This window comes from Polypterus senegalus, chromosome 3 (assembly GCF_016835505.1).
Source record: "Polypterus senegalus isolate Bchr_013 chromosome 3, ASM1683550v1, whole genome shotgun sequence".
NCBI classification, from domain to species: domain Eukaryota; kingdom Metazoa; phylum Chordata; class Cladistia; order Polypteriformes; family Polypteridae; genus Polypterus; species Polypterus senegalus.
This window is the reverse complement of record NC_053156.1, coordinates 276,639,315-276,663,470: the sequence shown is the minus strand read 5'-3', so window position 1 is coordinate 276,663,470 and position 24,156 is coordinate 276,639,315. Positions and strand designations below refer to the sequence as shown.

Here is a 24,156-nt window from a genome sequence, read left to right as displayed (position 1 = left end):
ATATATGAATGACCTCCAAAGAGCGCTGAGACTTTTGATATCATGAACGTGTCTGCAAAACTGGGGTCTCCTGCCCAGTAAAAGTCGAGCAGCCAGCGTGCATAGCTGTGCCGGCCTTTGAGACACTGACTGCGCTTCTGCCTTAAGTCAAAGTGAGCACTTTTAATTTTTTTTCATCCTCCCCTTGCGCTATAGCCCAGACAAGTGCAAACACAGGACCCCTTTTCTACACCATGGCAAAATAATATTAAGGCGATTCACACTTTCTTTTGCACGTATACGATTATGAGGTTCTCAGCTCGGATTATGAAGACACGCACAGGAGTGGAGGACTGACAGTGCCATCACAGCCAATTAATGGCGGGACGTCTCACCAGTCTACACAAGACCCACGCGACTGTCCCCAAAAGGCGATCATAACGTCAGCGAAAACATCTCTCTATACTATATAAAAGAAAAGGCAACTTTCCTTTCTTTACACCTTTTTTCCTTTTATCCCAAACCAAAGCCTTTCTCTCTTAACACTGCAGAGGACACAAAACTAATTTTCTTTAAATGCCGGTAAGGCACATTACCAGAGGCACAAATTTGAACGTTCACATAGAAAATGTAATTTCAATGTACCTGTAGTTCTTAAAACGTTAATATTTTACTGTTTAATAACTTATAGACTATAATTTATTATTTTTTTCCTTGCACTCAGTGACCAAACCTATACACACACATATAGACACATACAAACATACACACAAGTATATGTATATGTATATATATATATATATATACACACACACACACACACACACACACACACATATATATATATAATTTGTGTGTGTGTATGTATGTATGTGTGTGTATATATGATGTAGATAGGTATGTATGTATATATATATATATATGTGTATGTGTATGTGTATGTGTATGTGTATGTGTATGTAGGTATGTAGGTATGTGTGTGTGTGTGTGTATATATGACAGCAGCAATCCTAGCTGTGAGAAAACAGTAAAAAGGAGGCGTGTCAGACGTCGTGGTACATTTTCAGATGCAGCTACCGAAAACAACTTTGTGACGCTGCCGCCAAATACACAAAACAATTACTTTGACGATCATGTTACATTATTTTTAAAATGTTTCCTTTTCTTTCTCTTTCCTTCTTTAACACACTACTTCTCCGCTGCCAAGCGCGGATATTCTGCTAGTAATACATATTTAACTGTGAACTGTTTTTTTTTTTTTTTCTTAATGCTTAATTAAAAACTATTTTCTTATAATCTTTAAACTCTTAATTACATAAAAATTCAAAAGCAATTAACAACAACATTACTGAGAACATAATATGTAAACATTCTGAACATTTTATTTTACATCCCTTTTACCTGAAGGGGAGTTAATAAATAAGTAACTCACTTCTTGCTTGTTTCCTCATCCATAACTTTATACTGAATAAGGTATATGGCGTGAGCTTGCCTAAGCACTTCTTTCTAGGCATGAACAGTGTGAGAGAGACAGAAGGGAAAACTGTATAACCCAATAATAGACCTCGTGTTGTAAGAATGTCTTGCACACAGATGTTTTTGTTTTTTCTTTGAACTGAACTTTTTTTTTTTTTTTTAAGTCAATGGCTCTTCAATCCCCAAGTATGCCAATATGAAATGATTAAATTAGGGTGTGCCTGTTCAAGCTTTCATTATTATTTACCCCTGTCATAAATTCAAACATAACTGTATTTACCTACATAAAGATTTTCATGGATAAATTTCAGCCATGCCTCACATTTAAAGTAATGTTGATATGATTGCTAAATAAATCTGTAGCTCAGAAAGGCAAGTGGTAGCATCATGTTTGCAATTTTTTTGCACTATTCTTTAGACTAATTGCTCAGGGAATGGTTAATGAGTTAACTATAAAGATTATTTAACATTATAAGGAAGTACTAGGCTCAGCTTTCAAAAGAACATGGGATTGCACTTGCTAAAGTCTGCTTTTTAACAAAAGTTTCTCTTATGATGGGAACCACAGCTCTGAACATTCTATATATTGTACATGTTGAATGGCCAGGAGGAATGGAGGAAAATTAAGTGGCAAACTGGTTTGGATTAATCAATGTCATGTTACAGTATACTGTATTGGGCTGCTAGATACTGTATACATTGATCCCTCCCTAACTGGCCAGTGCCATTTGAGCAGTCACTGTATATAACTTGCTGTTATGCAACTTGATGGATTAACTGTTACTTAAGAATGATGGTTACTTTTTGGCCATTTGACACTTGGATATGTCCTTGCTGCCCCCACAGCATTGGATTGGGTAAGTGAGTTAGAATATTGGTGAATTTAAAAATACTTTGGAAATGTATAGTTTGCTCCTAGCATTTATCATGTTCAAATAGTTATATATTATGTTCAGAGACATTATAAGAAGTATTTATTACTGAATCTGGGACTGCCCTAGATAAACTGATTGCTGTATTAATCTGGTATCTTGCTTTAATACTGAGCCACATCAAGTTCAGGAATTCTTGAGTTCTCATGTCTAATATGTTTTAAGCACTACAGTTTCCACAATTGTTTGTCTAATATAGCAATGGATAATAAACTATACTGTCATGAAATGTTACACTTCTTGTTTGCACCAGTGATATGCTGGATAAGATGATTGCAGTAGGAAATACCAACGGCTTATCTTTAAGGAGACCACCAGAGTGGCAGTCAATTCGCCACTCCTAACTGGTGAAGCACTACACACTGCCTTTTTTGCATTGCATTTATTGAATAGTTAGATGGGTAAGATGTCTTGCAATAACTACAATTCTAGAACGTATGGGAGACGTATCTGTATCTCAAGGATGATTTCATTAAGGCTGGCATTTATATTGAGAGTAACCAACATGTATTTATGTACGTGATATCGAATGTTTGATGTAATGCTAGTGTCTCTCGTTTGTAACTCCATCTTTGAATTGTTTTCTATTAATATGGTGCTGTTTTTAGCAGTACAGAACTTCTGGGAAGAGTGTCTCTGGGTTGATTTTGATACATTTCTGATGCTAATCACTGTCTTTCATCCAGACAGAGAAAAACTTATAATATGAGGGAATTTGCTATGTATACTCTACCAAATGTAGGGCCCTATGAAAACAAGGATGGAATCACGGAATTAACGCATAAAAACAGATTTTAGAGTTAAAAACGGAAATGTGCGGACTTTAGAGACTGAAGGGGTGACTGTCACAAAACCTCCCAATAAATTAAACAATTGAATAATCAGTAGTTCTATCATTCAGATACTGTTTTCTAGGTTGTTGTTTTTCAAGTGAACACAGTTCTCTTAGAAATCCAGCCGCACCTCTGTCTGTTTGTGTGTGTGTTTCCTGCATGTTTTCTCATTAAAGGCACGAGAATTAGCTAGCTGCACGAGACAGAAATATCAAAGCGAGCAGTGATCAGATACCCTAACTACATCGAAAAAACTAAGAAACACGAACTTAACTGCAAAATTGAGGGCACAATAATATCCCAGCAACTTTTATGAATCTGGACAACAACTTTTCTACAAGGTTTGCCAGCATACTATAGTACCCTATTAAAAATGAACAAAAATGTTTCTGGATTTAATAAATGTTTTGCCTAGTAGTGACGAGGCACGCAAGGTCCACAGTTGACTCTTCCGTTATAAACTCAACACCTACAAACCTGGGCAGAAGAGCAGGCTTCTCCTCAGATGCAACAAGCCCTTAAAAGCGGGTCTCTCTCTCTTTCTTTTTTTCTGTTTAATTCCCGGATTTAGCATCTTGCAGATTAGTTCGCTTTTGCTTTGTAATGAATTATTTTAAAATATGCAGTAGATACTACAGATGTAATGATGCACGTTTTCAATCTGTAAACATTTAAGGTTCTAGAATCATTAAAAATAATTTACATAATAACAATTATAGGCACTGAAGACCAGTACTTTTTTGGCGATGTTATCTTTATGGACGGCTACCATTTTTTTCACCTTTTCACAGGCAGCACTCCAGTCCCTTTACAACAACCAACTGAATCTTAATGGCATTTTAGCAGTGGTTACAGACAATGCAACATACTGTTTGAAAGCATACCAGGAAGTTTTAAAAGGGGTTAAGCCTAACATTGTACATTCAGCCTGCTTGTGTCATGTCATCAGTTTGGTGGGAGAGACCTGGCAGCACTATAAATACTTTAGTGAGACTGCATTACTAGTGATGTTGGTAAAGTCTGCCTTCTTCAAGAAGCCTGCCAAGAACCCCTGAGGCAGGAAACACCATGTGGAAAAGCTGGTTCAAATAAGTAGGGAACCTCGCTGAACATTTTCACCTCACAAAAAGTTCTTTGTGGCTGAAAAAACATCAGCTCAGACTGTAATAGATATCCTAGACCCTAAGAGTGAAGTTAACCTTCATCTCAGAAGGATGCATCAAACTAGTAACAGCTCTTACAATTCTGGAGGGCACTCACTATCCTACTGCAGTATCAGCATACAGCATAATGGAGGATCTGGGCTCCTACCTGATGAATGGAACTGCAAAATAAGGTTCAGTTGTGCTAGTGTGCTGTTTCATTAAAAAGGATGTAAAGTGTCATTTCATTATTGTTTGTTTTGTTGTAGCTGTTGCTACTTACAGTAAAAAAAAAATCAGAATTTAAGGAAAAAATAAAACAGTGAAAACTGAAAATAAAAAAAATTAAATGGAATTTATGAAAAAATATAACTGATTCCATAGGGCCCTACAAATGGTAGAGGATATTGTTATCGATCAAATGTTAAAATTTTAAGGGCTCAGTCTGGATTTTTTTAATGTTAGTTTTATGTTGCCTTTTTCTATGATATACAGTAGTTGTACTTGTTATTAGCTTTGGCTTTTTCAATATTGGGGATGTTATTCCAGAAATGTTGTAGTTGTCATTCTATGTCTTTCCTGACCCACTCATTAATTGCTAAGTGCATCTTAAACTGGCTATCTCTTGTGCCAATCATAGTGACAGACAGGGGTCGCCAAAGTACATTAGATTTGCATCAGAGTTGCAGCATGACAGATTTATGAACATTTTGAAAGATAAGCTTTAGACTTGACTAGATGATATTTTAATGATAAAATTCAGTAGTTCATTAAGTTAAATCCTTGATTGTAGCATTGACCTGTATAAATAACTTATAACTGCTACAATATCAAAGAGTTTGTGTATGTTTGTGATATGTGTGCCTGCCATTTATTTATATTTAGAGTAGGAGTACCATTTTATCTTCTGTTTTGTGATTTCTGATGATAATACTTAGTTCTTATTGCTTTCAAATTCGATTATAGTCTGAATATTGTTGAGACGTCATTATGATGGGGAAAAGGGGCATTGTTACCTGCTGGCCTTCAGTCTCTCCTTAATTCTGCTACTCTTGTTTAGCAGAACTTGAAAATTCAATTTCTTCTTTTATTTATTTTCATAGCACATCAGTTCCTAACCTATCTTTTGAAGTGCAGGGACTTATTCTCTAAATCTTTATAAATTAATTTTATAAATCGCCATCTTATCCCCACTTTTGTTTCATCTGTCTATTGGAATGACTGTCATATGCCTTAGTAAACAAGAAGAGTCAGTCAATCTCATCCAAAAGAATAACAAGCTATTCTTTAGAATAGTGTGTTTTTTTCATTAATTTGTCTGTCATTTGTTTTGCATAGATCTTAGAAACCATATTTGTCCAATTTAATGTCTTAAAGTTCTTTTATTTGGTTATTAATTTGTCCTATTTACTTCAACCCCAAAATGACTTGGGATGGATTTGCTAAAAAAATGTCAAGGGCACTAGATCTTGACAATTCCATTTAATCTGCATGGCCACCTAGCCTCCTTTGCCCCAAATTGTATGTGGCTTCTGGGTCCAATAGGCAACAAGAATACTGTCTGTGCAACTGGATTTAAAAGTGCTACTGACTAAAGGGTGAGTCAGGTTGTAAACCGTACAGTACATGCCAATAAACATTAATGAAAAAACTGCAGAGCTCATGGATAGGGCCAGTTGATGAAGCAGGGATATACAGTATAGGAGTACAGGCTGAGAGGCATATCAAGCCTCCTGGCACCATAGATACTGGGAAATATTGGTGCCAACTGTGGTATTAAAAGGACATTCCAATCAACATAACAAAATTGCTTGTCACAATTCAGTTCATCGTGTTTAACAAATGGTAGCCTACAGCAAATGAGTTTGCTTTTCTGCAATAAACTCATATAATCACTGGTAAACAAATTATAAATAATTTAATTAAAAATAGCGTTATCAATTTTAGTCTAAAGGCTCTGCTGTCAACATTCTGCTCGTTCTTCCTCTATCCCTGTAACAAATTAATTGAAATATCTCTTGCCTCACAGTTTCCTGGATCCTGGATCTCTCTCTTAATCCAGTCCATCCAATGCTATTTTTTCTGGATTCCATATCTGCCAAGCTGGCCCTGTCTACCCTGAAGTTTCTGTAAACACGTATAGAAAATGTCAAAATGCATGAAAATCATTTTTAGTTGTTAACATTGCTAAAATAATGAGATCTAATCTTGGCATAGTGGACTACATTATTTTTTTTTTCTTTCTTACCACCTATAGTTTCTCAATGTCCAGAACCACCCGAGATCCCTAATGCTGAAATCATTACTCCACCTTTAAACTCTTACAGTTACAGCACAGTTGTCATTTACCGGTGTATCAGAGGACAGTTACTTGACAATAAGGAACTAGTGTGTGATGAAGCTGGAAACTGGACTGGAACGATACCTGTGTGCAAAGGTATGATCTACATCAGAACAAATAGTATAGTTTCTAAAATCCTTGGTAAGAACAATCAGTTGTAGATTTGATCTAAGGAAGGGTTGAAATTGAGTAAGTGGTCTGGTTATTGTATAAAAATTGCCATTCATGGGTTTGTCCATTATAGATAGATATATGGCAGTCATATTTTTAAATGTGTGCAGCTGACAAGGAAAATTACCTCAGCAACCAGTTTACAGTCTCTTTGTGCGACCCTCATGCTGTCTCTTTCCCTTAATTTCAGTATTTATTTATGTTTGCATTGTAGAGGTGAATTGTCCCAATCCTTCTTTGCCCAATGGCAGGAAGACTGCAGGATTTGGACCATTTTATCGGTATGGTGATTTTGTCAGCTTTGCGTGCAATTCTGGATATGAGCTTCAAGGATCCAGTAGGGTTTCTTGTCAGCAGAATAGTCAATGGGAGCCTTCCATCCCCACATGCATTAAAAGTAAGTAATATGCTTTTGAAGTAAACCTCTTCTACTGTATTTACGACCTAAATTGAAATGGGTTGGTTTTTCAGGATGAACTAAGTCATCTCTAATTTAGAAACTTATCTTTATCTCCATTATCCATATAATGGTCTCATTTTTTCCTTGGTTTATCCAAGTTATCCCATTGCCACCAAATTGTTTTATTCCTCTTTCCATAGTCCTGGGTCTCCTTTGGGGGTGCAACCCATACTTTCCGTATCATTAACACCATTCCATCTTCTTTGGGCTCCCTCAGGGCCTAATCTCCTGATTCTCCACCTTTGTACACTTCTTTCTGCAGCCATCCTCTGCCTTTAACTCTGAATGCCAAAGAAACATTTCTCTTCAGTACTACATTTTTTGCATCTACACAAAGTCTTTCTCTTAACTTTGCATTCATCTTCCTCTTGCTCTGTCACATTCTACACATCTGTCTGATCATTTTTCTCTCTGTTCTTTCCAGTTGTGGTTTTATGTTCCACCTTCATTGACCACGAGTCACTCACGTCAACACAATTGTCCATCATTAATCTTTCCTTTAAGTGCCAGACAGACTACTGCAGTAGTATTGTAAGTTTGGAATTGCCCAGAAATTGTCGTGGTTTTTAATGGAAATAGATAACGTTTTACCAAAGTACCATTTAGATTGATTTAAAAAATGTACCAATGATGTTGCTAATGATGCAAATGCCTATTACTATTTGAAATTACTAATTTTTATAATTATTCATATATACCTGCATAGCCCCATTTCCAGTGCCCTAATGGTAAACTTTCTTAATACATCCTTAATTATTATTGATTATTATTGATTAAATTGTATTGTGTTAGCATTGCAGAAATCTGTTCTGGGTTGAAATATGGCCAAAATAAATAGCTTTCTCATGAAACACAACTATTGTTTTGCTGAATGTCAGCTACCCCATGTGATGGATTGCCAAGAAACTGACATTTTCATACAAAGGAGTCTTGAGAGAAAAGGGCAAACTGAGTCTATCCAGGACAGAAGAAGAAGGAAGGGTCAGATGTACAGCTGTATAAGAGAATAAGTACATAAGTCACTATAGTTTAAGAAAGAAACATCTTTCAGGTCCTTGGTTGGATTCTTAAATAGTACACAACAAATACCAGTGATCTGTCCATAATACTCTTTTGCGGTCATCCAGTGTCCAATTTTTGAAGTTTTCCCTATTTAATAATACTTTGTGTTTGCCAGTTTGAAGTATAGCTTTTTGTTTGAAACTGGCTAGCAACCCAGAGTCTTCTCTTCACTGTTGCAGATAACCCAGGCATTTGACATGTATTTAAGGAAGAAGCTGCTTTTTTTTTTTAAATCTCCTCCTCCATTTCCACATTCAGCATGTTACCTTTGTGTATACCTCCCCTACTCAAGCCACAGATGCTTTCAGTTTTCAACCAGACATTCTTCTTAGCTTCCTATTTACCATTCATACCTGATGTTTCTGAAATCTCATTCACTCTTGCTACCAATATTCTCTCTTCAACTTCCAAACCTTCAGCCTCAGCACATACTACTTCTGACAGCAGTCATAACAGTATATAATGACTTTAGGAGTTTGGGTACCCAATTACAATTACATTAAATTACAATTAATCACAGCTTTGTACCAAAATCTGATTGGAAGTGGTTATTGTGGGCTCACGAAAAAAGAACCTTTGAAAACAATATTATGAGATTAAGCTGCAAGTCCATTGGGTGAGACTCACAGATAATGTAATATTTTGCTTATTTTCAATTTTTTTCTGAAGACTAAATGTAGCAAAGTCTTCTGTTAATGTTTGTTTGTTTGTTTAGTCTATATCATAGGCTATAGCATTACTTATGCTAATTGACAAAACCAACGTCTTGATCCTAATCTATCCAGGTTCAAGAAGGGCCATTCATACTTATCTAACAGAGTATGCGACATAACCCTGATCCAGGTTTTGATGTTGTCATGGCTAGGCTACTACAACTGTAAACTGCTGAAGACGATTCAAAATACAGCGGCACATCTGGTGTTGAACCCCCCCACCCCGAGGTGTTCACATGTCACTTCCTTGGTCACTACATTTGCTCCCAGCATGTATCAAGTTCAAAACCATGATGCTTGCCTACAGATTAATCATTGGGTCAGCACCTATATATACAGTATATTGCCACCTCTACATGATATTAAATCTCAGTCCAGACTCTACATGTGTAGCTCCTAGCTGATGGAATGAGCTCCATTTGTAAATCTAACTCCTTCAATGTGTTTAAGACATGTTTGGAGACATATCTTATTCAGCGAATGTACATCTAACTGATATTAAATGTTAAGGGCAGCACGGTGGCGCAGTAGGTAGCGCTGCTGCCTTGCAGTTAGGAGATCCGGGTTCGCTTCCCGGGTCCTCCCTGTGTCTGTGTGGGTTTCCTCCCACAGTCCAAAGACATGCAGGTTAGGTGCATTGGCGATTCTAAATTGTCCCTAGTGTGTGCTTGGTGTGTGTGTGTGCGCATGCCCTGCGGTGGGCTTGCGCCCTGCCCCGGGTTTGTTTCGTGCCTTGCACCCTGTGTTGTCTGGGATTGGCTCCAGCAGACCCCTCTGACCCTGTAGTTAGGATATAGCGGGTTGGATAATGGATGGATTAAATGTAAAATTTTATAATCTAGGTATTACTACTAGCTTGTATTTTAGTTAAGGGCTCTTCACTTGTGGTTGTCAGTTTTGTAACCTTGGCCTACAATATAGCACTTGTTACCAAACACTTCCCCATACTCCTCTATTATGTTGTCCTCTTTTGTAAGTCGCTTTGATAAAAGCATCTGCTAAGCAAATAAATATAAATGGAATCTGTTAGCATGGAATCTGTAGCTGCTGGGTAATGTACTTTATTATTTCTTCTTTGAAGACCCAATTATAATATGTCTTTGAAGAAATATCATACAATGGGTGATTCTCTTGTGTCACAAATGGTTTCATAGCTGTACTTGCACAGCATACACGGAGTCACTTGTGATTGATCAGTGGGAAGGAATTTCAACACATGGCTCACATGACCTCTCACACTTAACAATGGTCAAAAAGCAAATTGGGGACCCTTAAGCCATTTGAACAGGGTTGGTAAATCTCTCATATCTTTTGAGTAATGATATTCTGACATTAAAAGAAATAGTTGTGATTTTGTGTTAATTTGAAAAATCTTTCTGGAGCATTCCACTCCACCTAAAATTGTGTAGTGAATGTTCACCCTAAGACAGTTCCTATAACAAAGTAATGTTGTGATACATGGGTCATCTTCATGTTGTATTCATCAGTCATTTGCAGTCAGTCTTACCAACGACAACATGCCTAGTCACCCTCTTCACCTCCACCTCTGACTGGGTTTTCTGGTCAAGTACACCAACCCCAGTATTGTGATTACTTCCCTACAGACAGAAAAAAATACAAAGAATATATAGAATTTAAGAGAGGGTTTTAGACTCAAGATCATATACACATTTCAAAAGAGCCATAAGAAGGCAAAAATGAGTGGTGTGTTTTTATAGCCAACCAGCACTGCATTGGTCAGAATTATTTGTGATTTATCTCAATGGCAATCTTTCATTTTTTGATTTGCTCTGGCACTTGAATTATCAAAATATATGCAGTTATCTTTCTTTCTAAATACTTGTATAAGCAGTAAAGTAAAAATAGTGCTTCAGTTCACCTTCAAAACCTTGAACATCTTCTAGAGTAGGAAGTTTATAATTAAGTGTTTTGTTTCTTTTTTTTCCCCTCTCTCAGCTTCTTGTCCAAGTCCACCTGATATTGAACATGCACACCCAGTCTTTGGAAATGCAGTTCCAACGAAATATACTAAAGGTGTGAAAATTAACTATGAGTGTGACCAAGGATATATCGGAATCGGTGTAAGCAGACTTGTGAACTGCACAGAGCAACTAGAGTGGACCAAGCCAAAGTTCACCTGCATTCGTAAGTTACCCCTTCACTGTTTGAAGGATTTAATGATTGGAATTGGAGAAATGAGCCATCTGCTTCTCAGCATGGTTTTTATTGTAAATTAATTTCATTACTTTTATCTGCATGCTTACATTCTGTTACAGAATCTAGATTCAGAGTTGCTCCAAAAATCTTCTTTCTCATCCATTGCACACCCAACTTGCTGGGCATGTGCACTAACAACATTCATCATCACACCTCCAATTTCCAGCTTCATAATCATTACTCTGTCTGACACTCTTTTCACCTCAAACACTCTTGACATACTGTTCCTTCAGAATAACCCCTACTCCATTTCTCCTCCCATCCACAACATGATAGAACAATTTGAATCCATCTCTGAAACACCTGGGCTTACTCCCCTTCCATTTAGTCTCTTGCACGCACACGCAATATATCAACCTTCCTTCTCTCCATCATATCTGCTAACTCTTTCCCCTTACCAGTCATACTGCCAACATTCAAAGTTGCTACCCTCAGTTCCACTCTCTTTACCTTCCTCCTCTACTCCTGCCTCTGGATACGTCTACCCCCTCTTCTCCTTCGGCCAACAGTAGCTCAATTTCCACCAACACCCTGTTGGCTAACAGTACTGGTAGCAGTCGTTGTTAACCCGGGGCTCGACCGATCCGGTATGGAAATTTGTATTATTGTCCACATATTGATTTGGCAAAATTTTACACTGGATGCCCTTCCTGACGTAACCCTCCCCATTTATCCGGACTTGGGACTGGCACGAAGAAACACTGGTTTGTGCATCCCCCGTGGCTGGGTTACTAGTTGAAATGACTCATTTTTATAATTATTCATTATACCTGCATAGCCCCATTTCTAGTGTCCTAATGGTAAACTCTCAGCAGCTAGAGTGGACCAAGCCAAAGTTCACCTGCATTCGTAAGTTACCCTTTCACTATCTGAAGGATTTAATGATTGGAATTGGAGAAATGAGCCACCTGCTTCACAGCATGGTTTTTATTGTAAATTAATTTCATTACTCTTACCTGCATGCTTACATTCTGTTACAGAATCTAGATTCAGAGTTGCTTATTTATTGTTTCTTTTCTTTTCTGGTTTGAGTCTTGCTTAACCTAAATGGACTGTGTGGTTTTGTTTTGTTTAGGCTATTGTGGCCCTCCTCCTAGGATAGCTAATGGAAAGGCTGATGGAAAGAAGTATATATACGGATCAAAAATTACATATACTTGCAACAAGGGGTGAGTTTGTATTAGAGAAATTAATATCCTATATATTTACTTTACAAGTTTGTATCAAATGTGCAGTGTTTTCTCCTTTCAAAAATATTAGATACAGTTTGCACAAAGCTATTAAAATTGCTTTGTTAACTGGAGAGCAGGTTAGTGCTGCTGTGACCAACCTTTTTAGCCGTGCTTTAAAACTACACGTTTTTAAAATCGAAACAAATCAGATTTCCCATCCTACGTCAAACCTAGACTATCCAGAATAGGTGTGCACTTACCTTCTTCCCATTTTACTACAGTATAGCTATTCTTATATAAAATTATTGTTCCTTTACTAAGGTGCTGTAAGATGCTGACTATTCTGACATTATCAGTCCATCGAAAGCCTGCGATTGTACACAATCGGAAAATGCATTGTAGCCCAATATAATATAGATTGAGACAAAAGGCCTAATGCAATTTGGTCAGGTGATCATTTGTTAATCCACCCTTCAGTCACATTTAAGTGCCCAGCAAAAAATCTTCCTTTACATTTCCCTGTTTTCTGATTTTAAGCACTCTGCACTCTCCACACACCAATTTGTTTTTTTGCTTTTTTTTATAATTTGCTGCAAATTTTTTGTGTCATATCTGTAGTGTTTACAAATCTTTGCCTCTGGTTTCAGTCTTATTCCGTTGTGCTTTCACTCCTTTCTAGTACTGGCCTTTATAAACTGCTTTATCTATTAATTGTTTTTTTTTTTTCGTTTTCTCATTTTTGTTGCAGTTAACTAAACACTGTTTTAAATTTGTATTGTTTTTGAAACACAGACCCCAAGTTTCATTTCGAAGTGGTCTTTTAGCAGTTTTAATTCCAAACATATCTTTCAAGTCATTTTTTACATTTTTTATTTTGATTTCTCACCCTTTATATTTCCCATTACTGTCTGTTAGGACAACAAAATTTAATAGGAAGCATAATAAGTCATCTGTGTGTACTGTGACATATTGTTTGTTTGATTGTTTGATAGCTATAAGTTTAACTAGTGAATGAGCACTGATTCAGAGAGAAGTACAGTGCATCCTTAGAAATGGTAGACTTTATGGGGCGACTGATGGCCAAAGTGTTATTTCCTATGTTACATTTTCTATATAAACACTTAAGTATGCTTAATTATAAGTATTATTATATTAAGTAATACTTAATGCTTAGTAATACTTATATAGTTACTCAAATTTGTCTCTCAATGACATTGGTTATGTCTTTAAATGATTTTTTTTTTAATTAATTATTAGCTCTATTAGGAAACGTATTTCAGACCATTCATGTAACCATGTACCCTTGTTGAGAGAGAGAAGTACTGTGCCTTTGTCAAGTGCTAGGCTTGCTTCCATTTGCTAATATACAATTCGACCTTTGTTACACCTAAACACATTGGCTCTTCTGAGGACATGGTTGGCAAAAATTGTGCATATGTTCATGTGTATGTGTGTAGTTGTATACTTTTATTGTTTTAAACTTTTATCTTTTCTGTATTGTTTCTGTTTTTTAAAGCCTTTTTTTCATTTTTCTTAAGTTCTTTGGGGCACTGGCTATGGTTGTTGGTTTTTTTTTTTTTTTTTTTTTTTTTAGATTGAAGGCTTGACATCACATTTTAACAAACCTTGCACAGTTGTTGTTATAGGTGGCAGCCCATCAACAACCACATCTCTCATGAAATTAGGCTGTTTGCTGTGATATTACTGTCATGCCATGTATTTGCAATGAGGCTGATTTCTTTTTTCATATCAGGTTCACATTGGTAGGAAACTCTATGATAACCTGTACCCAGAATGGCTGGAGTAGCAGACCCCCATACTGCGAAGGTACCAACATTCTTCTTGTTTTCATTACATATACATGTGCATATTGGGTATTGCACATTGTAGATATCTAGGTATCTGATTAATGTGCCAAAACACTGTTTAATATACTTCTCCACAAACCTTTCCTGAGAACTGGAGCTGTAACCAGTTTTAATGTTATTTACATCCTATTGTACATCTGTGTCATTATAGTAGTATCTATTGTTTTTAAATATAAAGAATTTAACAAATACCACAGTTTTAAAGCTTCACGAATGAATGGTTTAAACTGGATACTCCATGCCTGTCAATCTGAAGTGTTCAAATTTGCAGAACCTTTTTTTGCAATAGAATGTAATAAGAAGAAGTTTTCCCCCATTATCAAGTAGTTTGTGGGGTTGTGTGGAGTTTGTTTGTTGTGTTAATGTTTGATCTATTTTTCCCTTGTTTTTACCTTCAGGTAAATGTCCGAAGCCGTTCGTTCCAAATGCATATCTGAAGGCATCACAGGGAACAATGTTTACTGTTGGAAATAAATTGGTGTTCAAATGCAACACTGGTTATGTAGTGGAGGAGAACCATCTTAAAATAACCTGCCTGCCCAACTTAACATGGTCTGACCCGGGCAAAGTCTGTCAACGTAAGTTTGGAAGCGTTTCCAAGACTGTTGGGTGAAAAATGGTCTCTCTCAATGATAAAGAAACAAGGCTCTGCTGTATTTTTAGCCTTGTTTTTGTAAACTCAGTTTCAATAACTAAACAGTTAAAGTTGAGTTGGTAATAACTTTGTAATATTTTATACCATAGTTGCTATAATGAATTTGACCTACCGGTAATTACAATATATTTACCAAAATATTTATCACACAAGGATCTGTCTTCAACCTCTAGGTCTTTTTTACTTAAATGTTGCACCATTTGATGTGCCTTTAATGTTATGGCAAAGCCAGGGTTACTGCCCTGGCATAAGTTTTTTTGTTTATTTAACTTCTGTTTTATTTAAATTGTAATTTTTATAATGTGTTATTAATCCCATTTTGTGTTTATTTTGGTATATGTTCTTTATTATTGTGTTTCTGTGTAATGCTGTAATCCTGTATTTAAAGTAAAAGAGTTCTATTTGTGCAGCGGAGTTTTTGGCTACAACAGTTTATAAGCTGAAGCTTTTGAGTGTTCATTAGCTATCATAATAGTGATTATTGTGGTTTTGTTTTTAATTGGCTTTGCTTTTGCTCATGTTTGGAGTTTACTGGCTAAAACCTCTGCATTCATTTTAAAGGTACTGTTTGTGGTTGATGTTTATTAGATTTGGTTCGAGTTTTTGTCTATCTATTTGTCTATCTGTTTTTGGCCCTTTTTGTTTCTGCTTTGGCTTTTCTCATTATATATTTTTTTAATTGTTTTGAATAAATCTTTCAATTCTGTGTAAGAACCTTTCTTTCTTTTATCTGGATCAGAGATTGTCAGGAAAGAAAGCCTGCCTTTTTAGTTTAGGGCATGGTTGCCTGGGGTAAATCCAATCCAGTGGGCCCAGACCTGATGATAGCGTAGATCTGGGCATCTTTCAAATGCAAGTCAACTGTTCCTGCACCCAAGACTTTGTGTAATGCATCCATGTCTGCAATTGTTGAATCCCAGTCCAAGTGTTCATTCAGTCTTCGCACCCAAGTCTTCAGACCTAATAATGCAGTGTTTTCTTATGAGTTTATTGAACCTCCTGCTCCAGTGTTTGCTTCAGAATTTTTGAAGGACCTATTCCATTGCTTATTACTGAGTCATTTGAGCCTCAAAAACCCAAGGTACAGTATAGTATATTTTGATCATCTATTCCTATAAATCTGCCTTTTCTTTTGAACTGTCATCACCAGTACCTGCTCGTTTCTGTTTTATTTAAGTCATCAATGTGTGCTGCAGTAGTTTTTGACTTCCCACTCCCACCCTGATTGGTTTTCCTGTTGAACGTTTGTCTCCACTTCCTGCCTTCTCGGTCCTGACTGGGTATCCAGTTTTGTCTGTGTGGCCCAGCCTTCAGAAGATGCTTTTTGAGTTGCTGTTGCTGCTCACGTCTCCTAGAGGGGGTGTTATTGTGTTACTGCCTGGGTGTGCCAAGATGCCCTTTTTACCAGGTGGACTTTAAGTGTCAAGAGGTGAGTATAGACCTTATAAACTTGCCTCTTAGTTTATTGGTTGCAGACCGATTGTCCTTTCTGCCTGGTGGTGGTTTTCATGCTTTGGTTTCTGTCTGGTGCTGCTGCTTGGTCCCTACATGGTTCTGGTTATATTTCCATGTCACCTTTGCCAGATTAAGATCTTTTCGCGCCAATCCTGCTGGGTCAAGACCTTCTTATTACATCCTTCCCTAATCAAGATCTTTATAGTGAGACGTCCCATCTGGGGATAAGGATATTTGTTTTGAGGACTTTCTCTGGATATCTTCAGGTACCACCATTTGGATGGGAATTGTTGCCCTGGCTCAAGTTTTATTTTTGTTTGCTTAGTTTTGTGTTATTTAACTGTAATTTGGTATATTACATGTGAAATTATAATTTGTCTTTGCTGCATAGTGCTTGTGACCTGCTCTTCCTCCTATATGTAGATTCCAAGGAGGCTACAGGGCCACCTAATTGTGTCGTTGGTTTTCCAGACGAAGCTTTAGAGTGTTCAACAGCTTCAATATACAGTAGTAGTAGTAGTAGTAGTAGATATTGCGATTTTTGTTTTTAATCCATTTATTTTTCATGTTTGGATTTCCTAGATTAAAACCCTTGATTTGAGGCACTGTTCCTGGTTGGTGTTTATTGGTTATGTTTGCTTTTAGGTTTTGCCTAAAATGTTTGCTCCTTTTTGTTTCTGTGTTGGTTTTTCTTGTTGCACAATATAAACAGATACAGATATTATTTTTCTTCTGAATAAATCTTTTTAAATATAATTGATTTTTGTTTGTATCACAGGTTTTTACAGTTTTCCTCTTAATTATTGTGACCATTTTTAGACCTTTACTATTTAAATGCTTGAGCCCCATTTTTGGGCTTGTGCATGCTGGAAAAACTACCTTTTGAATATTATGTCGGGCGTACTGGGGTAAGGCCAATTCAGTGGGCCCAGACCTAAAAATAGTTTACCTTTTGGCGTTTTGTGGGCTTTCTGTAAGCCTGTTCCCTTTTTTGTGCTTGACGTGAAAGGATTTTTGAATGATCAAAATGTATTATGAACATATGAGTACAAACTGACTAAAATGACAGTTTTAAATATTTTTGTCCAATGTGAAAATTAGCCTCATGATGAACAGGCACTGCGGTGGACTGGCACCCTTCCCAGGGCTTCTTTCCTGCTTTGTGCCCTGTGTTGGCTGGGATTGGCTCCGGCAGACCCCGTGACCTCGTAGTTAGGATATAGCGGGTTGGATAATGGATGGATGGATGGATGGATGAATAGGCACACAACCCAGAATTTGTTTTTGTTTTTTGATCACTACTGCTGGTAGACTCTGGATGTCGGTGAACCTGAACTGGATGCATGAATAGGAATTTTTTTTTTTTAATGTGTGCTATCTGCAAAACCACTTATGCTCTTGTGTTATGCTCACACATACGCTCTCGCTCTCTCTCTCTCTCTCTCTCTCTCTCTCTCTCTGTTTCTGCAAAAACTGTCAACTGTCACTTTAATAGCAATAAGCCTACATATTCGCTAGCTTTGCAAATCAATGCCCTTATGCACTTAGAGGAAATACTGTTGTCGCACCACACAGTCAAATAAAAGATTTGGAAAGTAAATGCAGCTTAATTTTTCATAAAAATAGTATGATGCATTTGAATATGTGAATGTGATAAGTTTTTAAAAATGCTTACAGTAGGACTGAAATAGAGTAAATCAAAGCCCTCCTCTTTGATTTGTGGAAACCAGGTTTTGTGAAGAACATTCAGATATTTTGGATGAGTTTTTTTAAGTTCAGTCCTTAGAGACCCTAGCATTCCTGACGATTTTTTACCCATGCAGCTTCTTTCTTTTATTAGGACTTTTATTTTAATTGACAATGAGCATGCTAGTGCGTCTAACACAGATTTCAGTGTTATTTGCAGTGATGTCTGCTCCGCCTGTCATTTTATTGTCATTATTAAGATGCAATTAGGGGATCAAACTCCACAGGTAAAGGTGAAAATGACAAAAAGGTTAAGAATTTAAACCTGTGGTAAAGTTATAAATGTTGGATTGCTTCTAGTTTAAGATGCATTTTTTCTAAGGTTAAACCTGACATATGTGTTAAATTTGAATCATTTTTTGTTACACCTCAAAAATCTTCAAGGAAGTTCTGCTTTTTGAGGGAAGAGCTATCATGCGTAAATCCAAACACAGGCAATATAAGAAAATAAGAATTCTCTGAATGCTCAGAATTTAACCTTCTGCATCTAAACAAATGTAGGAAATAAGCATAAGTGGACTTGTGAAGGGGAAAGGGATTCCATGAAAGGAAATAAAAGAGTACAGGTGTACCTGTTTATTTACTTGTAATTCTTGTATATAACAGTATTTATTTATTCATTTTTTTTTGTCTTCAATCCACTTTTGAAATTGTGGTGGATCTTAAATTAGAAGCAATACAATACTTCTGAATTTTTTTTTTTTTAACTCCACACTACTACACTTTTTTGACACAATGATCAGTTGTTTTTTGCAACGTTATGTTCTGGTGATTCATAACATTAGTTGGCTGGCACCAAAGCAGTCCATTTTTCTGAATGACTTGGATTAACTAGGGGGTATACCTGTACCACATTGTGCAAACAAGAACATTAATTAAACTCAGGGAGTCTATATATATATATAATTCACTAAGGCAAGACAACCATGAAAAGCACGCCGGAAGGGGCGTGGATTCACTAAGCCACCGACAAGTGAGACAACTATGGCGCACGCAGGAAGGAGCCACGCCCACCAACTCCAAAACCATTGGATATGACGACAACTCGCAGGGCCACGGCCACCAACTCGGACGCGAGGACACAGAAAAAATGGCGTCATTTATATTCGTCTGTCGTAGAGGCCACATGCAGTGCAGATCAGGTTAATGTCATGTGCATGTCATGCACCTCCGAGCAATGTTGACTGTTCATAGAGGCATGTTTCTCGCGGAGGTGAATCGCCATATGCAGCGTGTGAAACGGTTTGCGAGGGGTATCCGATGGGATCCATAAAACAATCCTTTACAACTGAGGTTAAAGCACAATGAAGTAAGCAGTCTTTAAAAACCGAGTTTTCGGTTACGACGCACAAACGCGCACACCATAGCAAACTGTTTTACACGCTACATATAGCAATTCGCATCCGCGACAAACCTGCGTCTTCTTAGATGCTTCTGCAGGAACACGGAAGACGTTTCCCTGCCCACCAACAGTCCTTGCGTCTACCCTCGCTCTCTAGGCATTCACACTGCCTGCCCATTTGCCCGGACGCAAAAACTCACCGACCACCCAGTTAGTCACTTTCGTCTGTGGTAAGAGTCCACATGCACGTCTCAGCCACCCGGCGTTTGTTATGCTGCGGGTTCACTATTGTGTTGTATTTTGCTGTCTCCAGAGTTCCATCTTTTCATTCGGTTACTGTTGTATTCTCACACCAACCCGTTTTAGACATCCATGTCTTTCCAGAAGTGTTTAGCATTCAATAAATAATTATGCATGAGATTGACCGTGTGTCTACCCAGCCCACAGAGGCGTGGGTAAGCCGTTGAACCCCATTCGGGCTACTCATTACGTCCCTACCCTTTGTGCACACCCCCCTCCTACCGTGGTCGGGTATCTTGGTGGATTATATATAGAAAAGCAGCCAAAACCGAGGGGTATCCCATGGGGTCCTTAAAACATTCCTTTACAACTGAGGTTGAAACACAATGAAGTAGGCAGTCTTTAAAAACTGAGTTTTCGGTTACGACGCATGGCCGCGTGCACCATAGCAAACTGTTTTACACGCTACATACAGCAATTCGCATCCGCGACAAACATGCGTCTTCTTTGATGCTCCTGCACTTTGTTCACACCCCCCTCGCTACTACCGTGATCGGGTGTCTTGGTTGGATTATATATTTAAAGGCAGCCAAAACCGCACAGAGCAATGAAAAGTCTAGAGTTCCATCTTTTCATTCACTTTCTGTTGTATTCTCACACCAACCCGTTTTAGACAACCGTGTCTTTCCAGAAGTGTTTAGCATTCAATAAATAATTATGCATGACATTGAGCGTGTGTCTACCCGGCGTGGGTAAGCTGTTGAACCCCATTCGGGCTGCAAACCGTGGAATTCCCACTAAGTGCGACTCATACGCTCCCACTGGTTGCGTTGCGACAAACATGCATCTTCTTAGATGCTTCTGCACTTTGTACACACCCCCCTCCCACCTCGCTACTACCGTGGTCGGGTGTCTTGGTGGATTATATATAGAAAAGCGGCCAAAACCGCACAGAGCAATGAAAAGTCTACGTCAGTCACATGGACATCTGGACTGTGTAAAGACGACGACTCAAGTGACGAGTTGGAGGTGGGCACATGAGCGGGCAGTGCACACTGAGCGAGAAATCAGCAGACTAGGATGATGGACGGAGCTGAATGGACGTCCTTCTCTCCTCCCTTTCCACACTCCGCGCCGTGCACCCCCATCCCTCCGTCTGGCAGGAGAAGGCGCGAGGACAGTCCGCCAGTTTTCAGTCACAGACGATTGTGTGTTGGTTCGTTCCGTGCATTGTTACAATTTTGTTTTTCTTGCTGATTTATTACATTACCTATTTTTCAAATGTTAATTTTCTCCCTGTGCTTAATCATTAAAAAAACGGCCTGATTATGCGGCGTATAGTGCGCCACGGGTTGGCTAGTGTACATTACATTGATCTTATCCAAGTACTTGCAGAGGATTAAAAGTACATTCTCAGACTCCCTTAATCTGTCCTGATAGAATTAGCCACATGTCTGGAAGTAACCCTGGACAGGACAGCAGTTCCTCAGTGCCTACTTGGGCACACACCCAGACTTGCACAAAGACACTTTTAAAATTGCCATTTAGCCTTACCTTCATGTCTTTGGAGTTGTGGAAGAAAAGTGCAATGTCTTATTTTTATATGCTTGTTTGTTTTTTTTGTTTTTTTTTCTCCTAACACATTGTAATTTGAGTAGAATGCTAAAAATGTGTTAATCTCTGTCTTTTCATTTCCTTCTTTATTTAGTCAAGTCCTGTGGACAACCTACAGAGGTGCAAAATGCAACGCTTCATATCAGTGGAACCAGATTTAATGATACAGTCTTGTATACCTGCCATGATGGGTCAGTTTATATTGCTTTTGTAAACATTTGATGTACTACTTTGTTATCTGAAGATCTTTAGTGTATACACTTCTTCCGTTTATTTATTTCTATCCATAATATATGTTCATCTTTGCTTTATTCCTATATGCATGCTATTTGAAACGCACTGGTAAAGATTCCTGCGGAGCCTTAAAGTTTCAATATGATGTAAAATATTTTTTCAAAATTCAAGATCATAAAATGTCTGAAAATGTCAAGACTTTTTACTGAAAGGGGTATTACATTTTGAGATCAAAGGCAAATTGACTACTTAGCTACAACCTAGACACACATTTCCATGTTTTGTGGAGAAAGTACATAACAAAGATCTTAATCAAATGGGATTCCATAGTGACCAATGCTGGACAATAACAATGTGGGAAATGTTCGTGGGGGAAAATAAATACTCACATGACTCATGCTGTGTAATCTATGCATTTTTTGCTTAAATAATAAAAACAGTTCCAGAAACCTCTGCATTCAGTATAAACAGGAAGGGTGCACTTCCATAATATTGTGCTTTTTGACTTGAAGATCTGCCTTTCCCTCATTTGTTGGTCAACAATCCTGTCTTTAAAAATGTTGGAAGCTCCAGAATGATCAACTAAGAGCAAAGGGGACAGTGCATTTTCAATAGTATGCAGCATTTGGAAGACAGACAGTGAAATTTCTTAAAGTTCATTACAACAGGAGTGACTCTGGTGGGATTTCCCGCTGTTAGACTTTCACTCACCAGCTACTTTATTAGACATACCTTGCTAGTACCAGGTTGAACCCCCTTTTACCTTCAGAACTGCCATTGTTCTTCATGGGATATATTCAAAAAGGTGCTGGAAACATTTCTCACATGATAGCATCATGTACGTAGTTGCTGCAGATTTTTCAGCTGCACATCCATGATGTGAATCTCCCATTCCACCACATCCCAAAAGTGCTCTGTTGGGTTGAGATCTGATGATCATGAAGGCCATTTGAGTACAGTGAACTCATTGTCATGTTCAAGAAACCACTTTGAGATGAGCTGAGCTTTGTGACATGGTGTGCTTTCTTGCTAGAAGTAGCTGTCAGAAGATGGGAACACTGCGGCCATAAAGGGATGCACATGGTCAGCAACAGTACTTGGGTAGGCTGTGGCATTTAAATGATGCTCAATTGGTACCAAGGGGCTTAAGGTGTACCAAGAAAATATCCCCAACACCATTACACCACCAGCACCAACCTGAACCATTGATACAAGGCAGGATGGATCCATGCTTTCATGTTGTTGAACCCAAGTTCTGACCCTACCATCTGAATGTTGCAGCAGAAATCGAGTCTTGTGAGACCAGCCAGGCCTGTTCTTAGCTAACGGGACTAAATGCATTGAGTTGCTGACATGTGATTGGCTGAATAGATATTTGCGTTAACAACCAGTTGAACAGGTGTGCCTAATAAAGTGGCCAGTGAGTGTATATAAAGGTAGCTGTAGCACGCTTCTTTTAAGAAACAAAATAATACAATCTCTTGATAAACACAAAGGTTATAGAAATAGTGAAGTTGCTTTTATATCAACATGAAAAATGGGACATAACAGACAAACTTAACAGAAGAGGTTGACTGCCCTTTGTTTAGAGTTTTTTGTGAGCCTCTGCAGAAATTCCTTTCTTGTGCTTTAGATTCTTCATTATTGGGCTCAGTCACTGGCAGAGAGCTTAAGCTTGGAGTTAGACTTTTAGAGTTAATTTCCTGTTCAACTTCAAGGTTCTAAAAAATGTAGCTCCAGGACCAAAGAACATGTGCGTGTATCACCTTCTTCACTCCATTTGTGTCTGGAAATCCTGTACATGCGCATAGTTTTTATGGAATGGTGTAGCTGCTGTCATTGGATCAGAGTCCCAGTCACACTTACTGTAGGTGTCTTTTATCGGTGTGTTTATTTTGTCCATCACAAGCACAGATGAAGCCAAACAGTTTCCCAAAAAAAATGAAAAGTTTAATATATCTCAGGTTGACACTTGCATTAATAAGGCTGCCAGGATCTCTAACCAAATTTTAGATGAATAATGTCAGTGGTTAAGTGTGAGATCATAAAAAGCAGGAGAAACAGTCCATCATTTCATAATCAAGAGAAGGTTTGCTGAATGATTTATGAAGTGTTTTATGTTGATAGATATTTACTGTAAACAGCAAACAAATAATATATGGCTACAGAGCCAGGAAGCAGCAGCCAAACTATGTGTGTATTCTTCCAACTGGTTAAGCCTCTTCATTTTGCATAGTAAAGAAAAACATTTACTGTATTTATCTTGAGTTTTTTCTATAGTAGGTGACCAAATATTATACTGTATATTCGGTTGATGAAGAGTAAAGCTTTCTCTTTATATAATCTCTCATTATCTCTCACTTGTCAAACTCCTTTCCTAAAAAAATAAATAAGCCAAATTTTTGGCTTGTATACATGTAAACCCTGCATTTTGTTAATGTTGCTATTTTTGACTGTGTGTGTGCGTGCTCGTACACTATGGACGCAATAACACAAACATGAAT

General features: G+C 37.8%; 1 protein-coding gene across 1 annotated transcript in view; it reads left to right on the top strand.

Annotated features, from left to right (window-relative positions):
• LOC120526182 (sushi, von Willebrand factor type A, EGF and pentraxin domain-containing protein 1-like) overlaps window positions 1-21,655 on the top strand; it is a 33,557-nt gene extending 11,902 nt beyond the window's left edge. The window contains exons 5-11 of the mRNA XM_039749207.1: window positions 6,620-6,799; window positions 7,089-7,271; window positions 11,066-11,254; window positions 12,402-12,495; window positions 14,252-14,325; window positions 14,765-14,944; window positions 21,513-21,655. Coding sequence (XP_039605141.1) covers window positions 6,620-6,799; window positions 7,089-7,271; window positions 11,066-11,254; window positions 12,402-12,495; window positions 14,252-14,325; window positions 14,765-14,944; window positions 21,513-21,640 — 1,028 coding nt within the window. The 3' untranslated portion in view covers window positions 21,641-21,655. The remainder of the gene's footprint in view (window positions 1-6,619; window positions 6,800-7,088; window positions 7,272-11,065; window positions 11,255-12,401; window positions 12,496-14,251; window positions 14,326-14,764; window positions 14,945-21,512) is intronic.
• The last annotated feature ends 2,501 nt before the right edge of the window (window positions 21,656-24,156 follow it).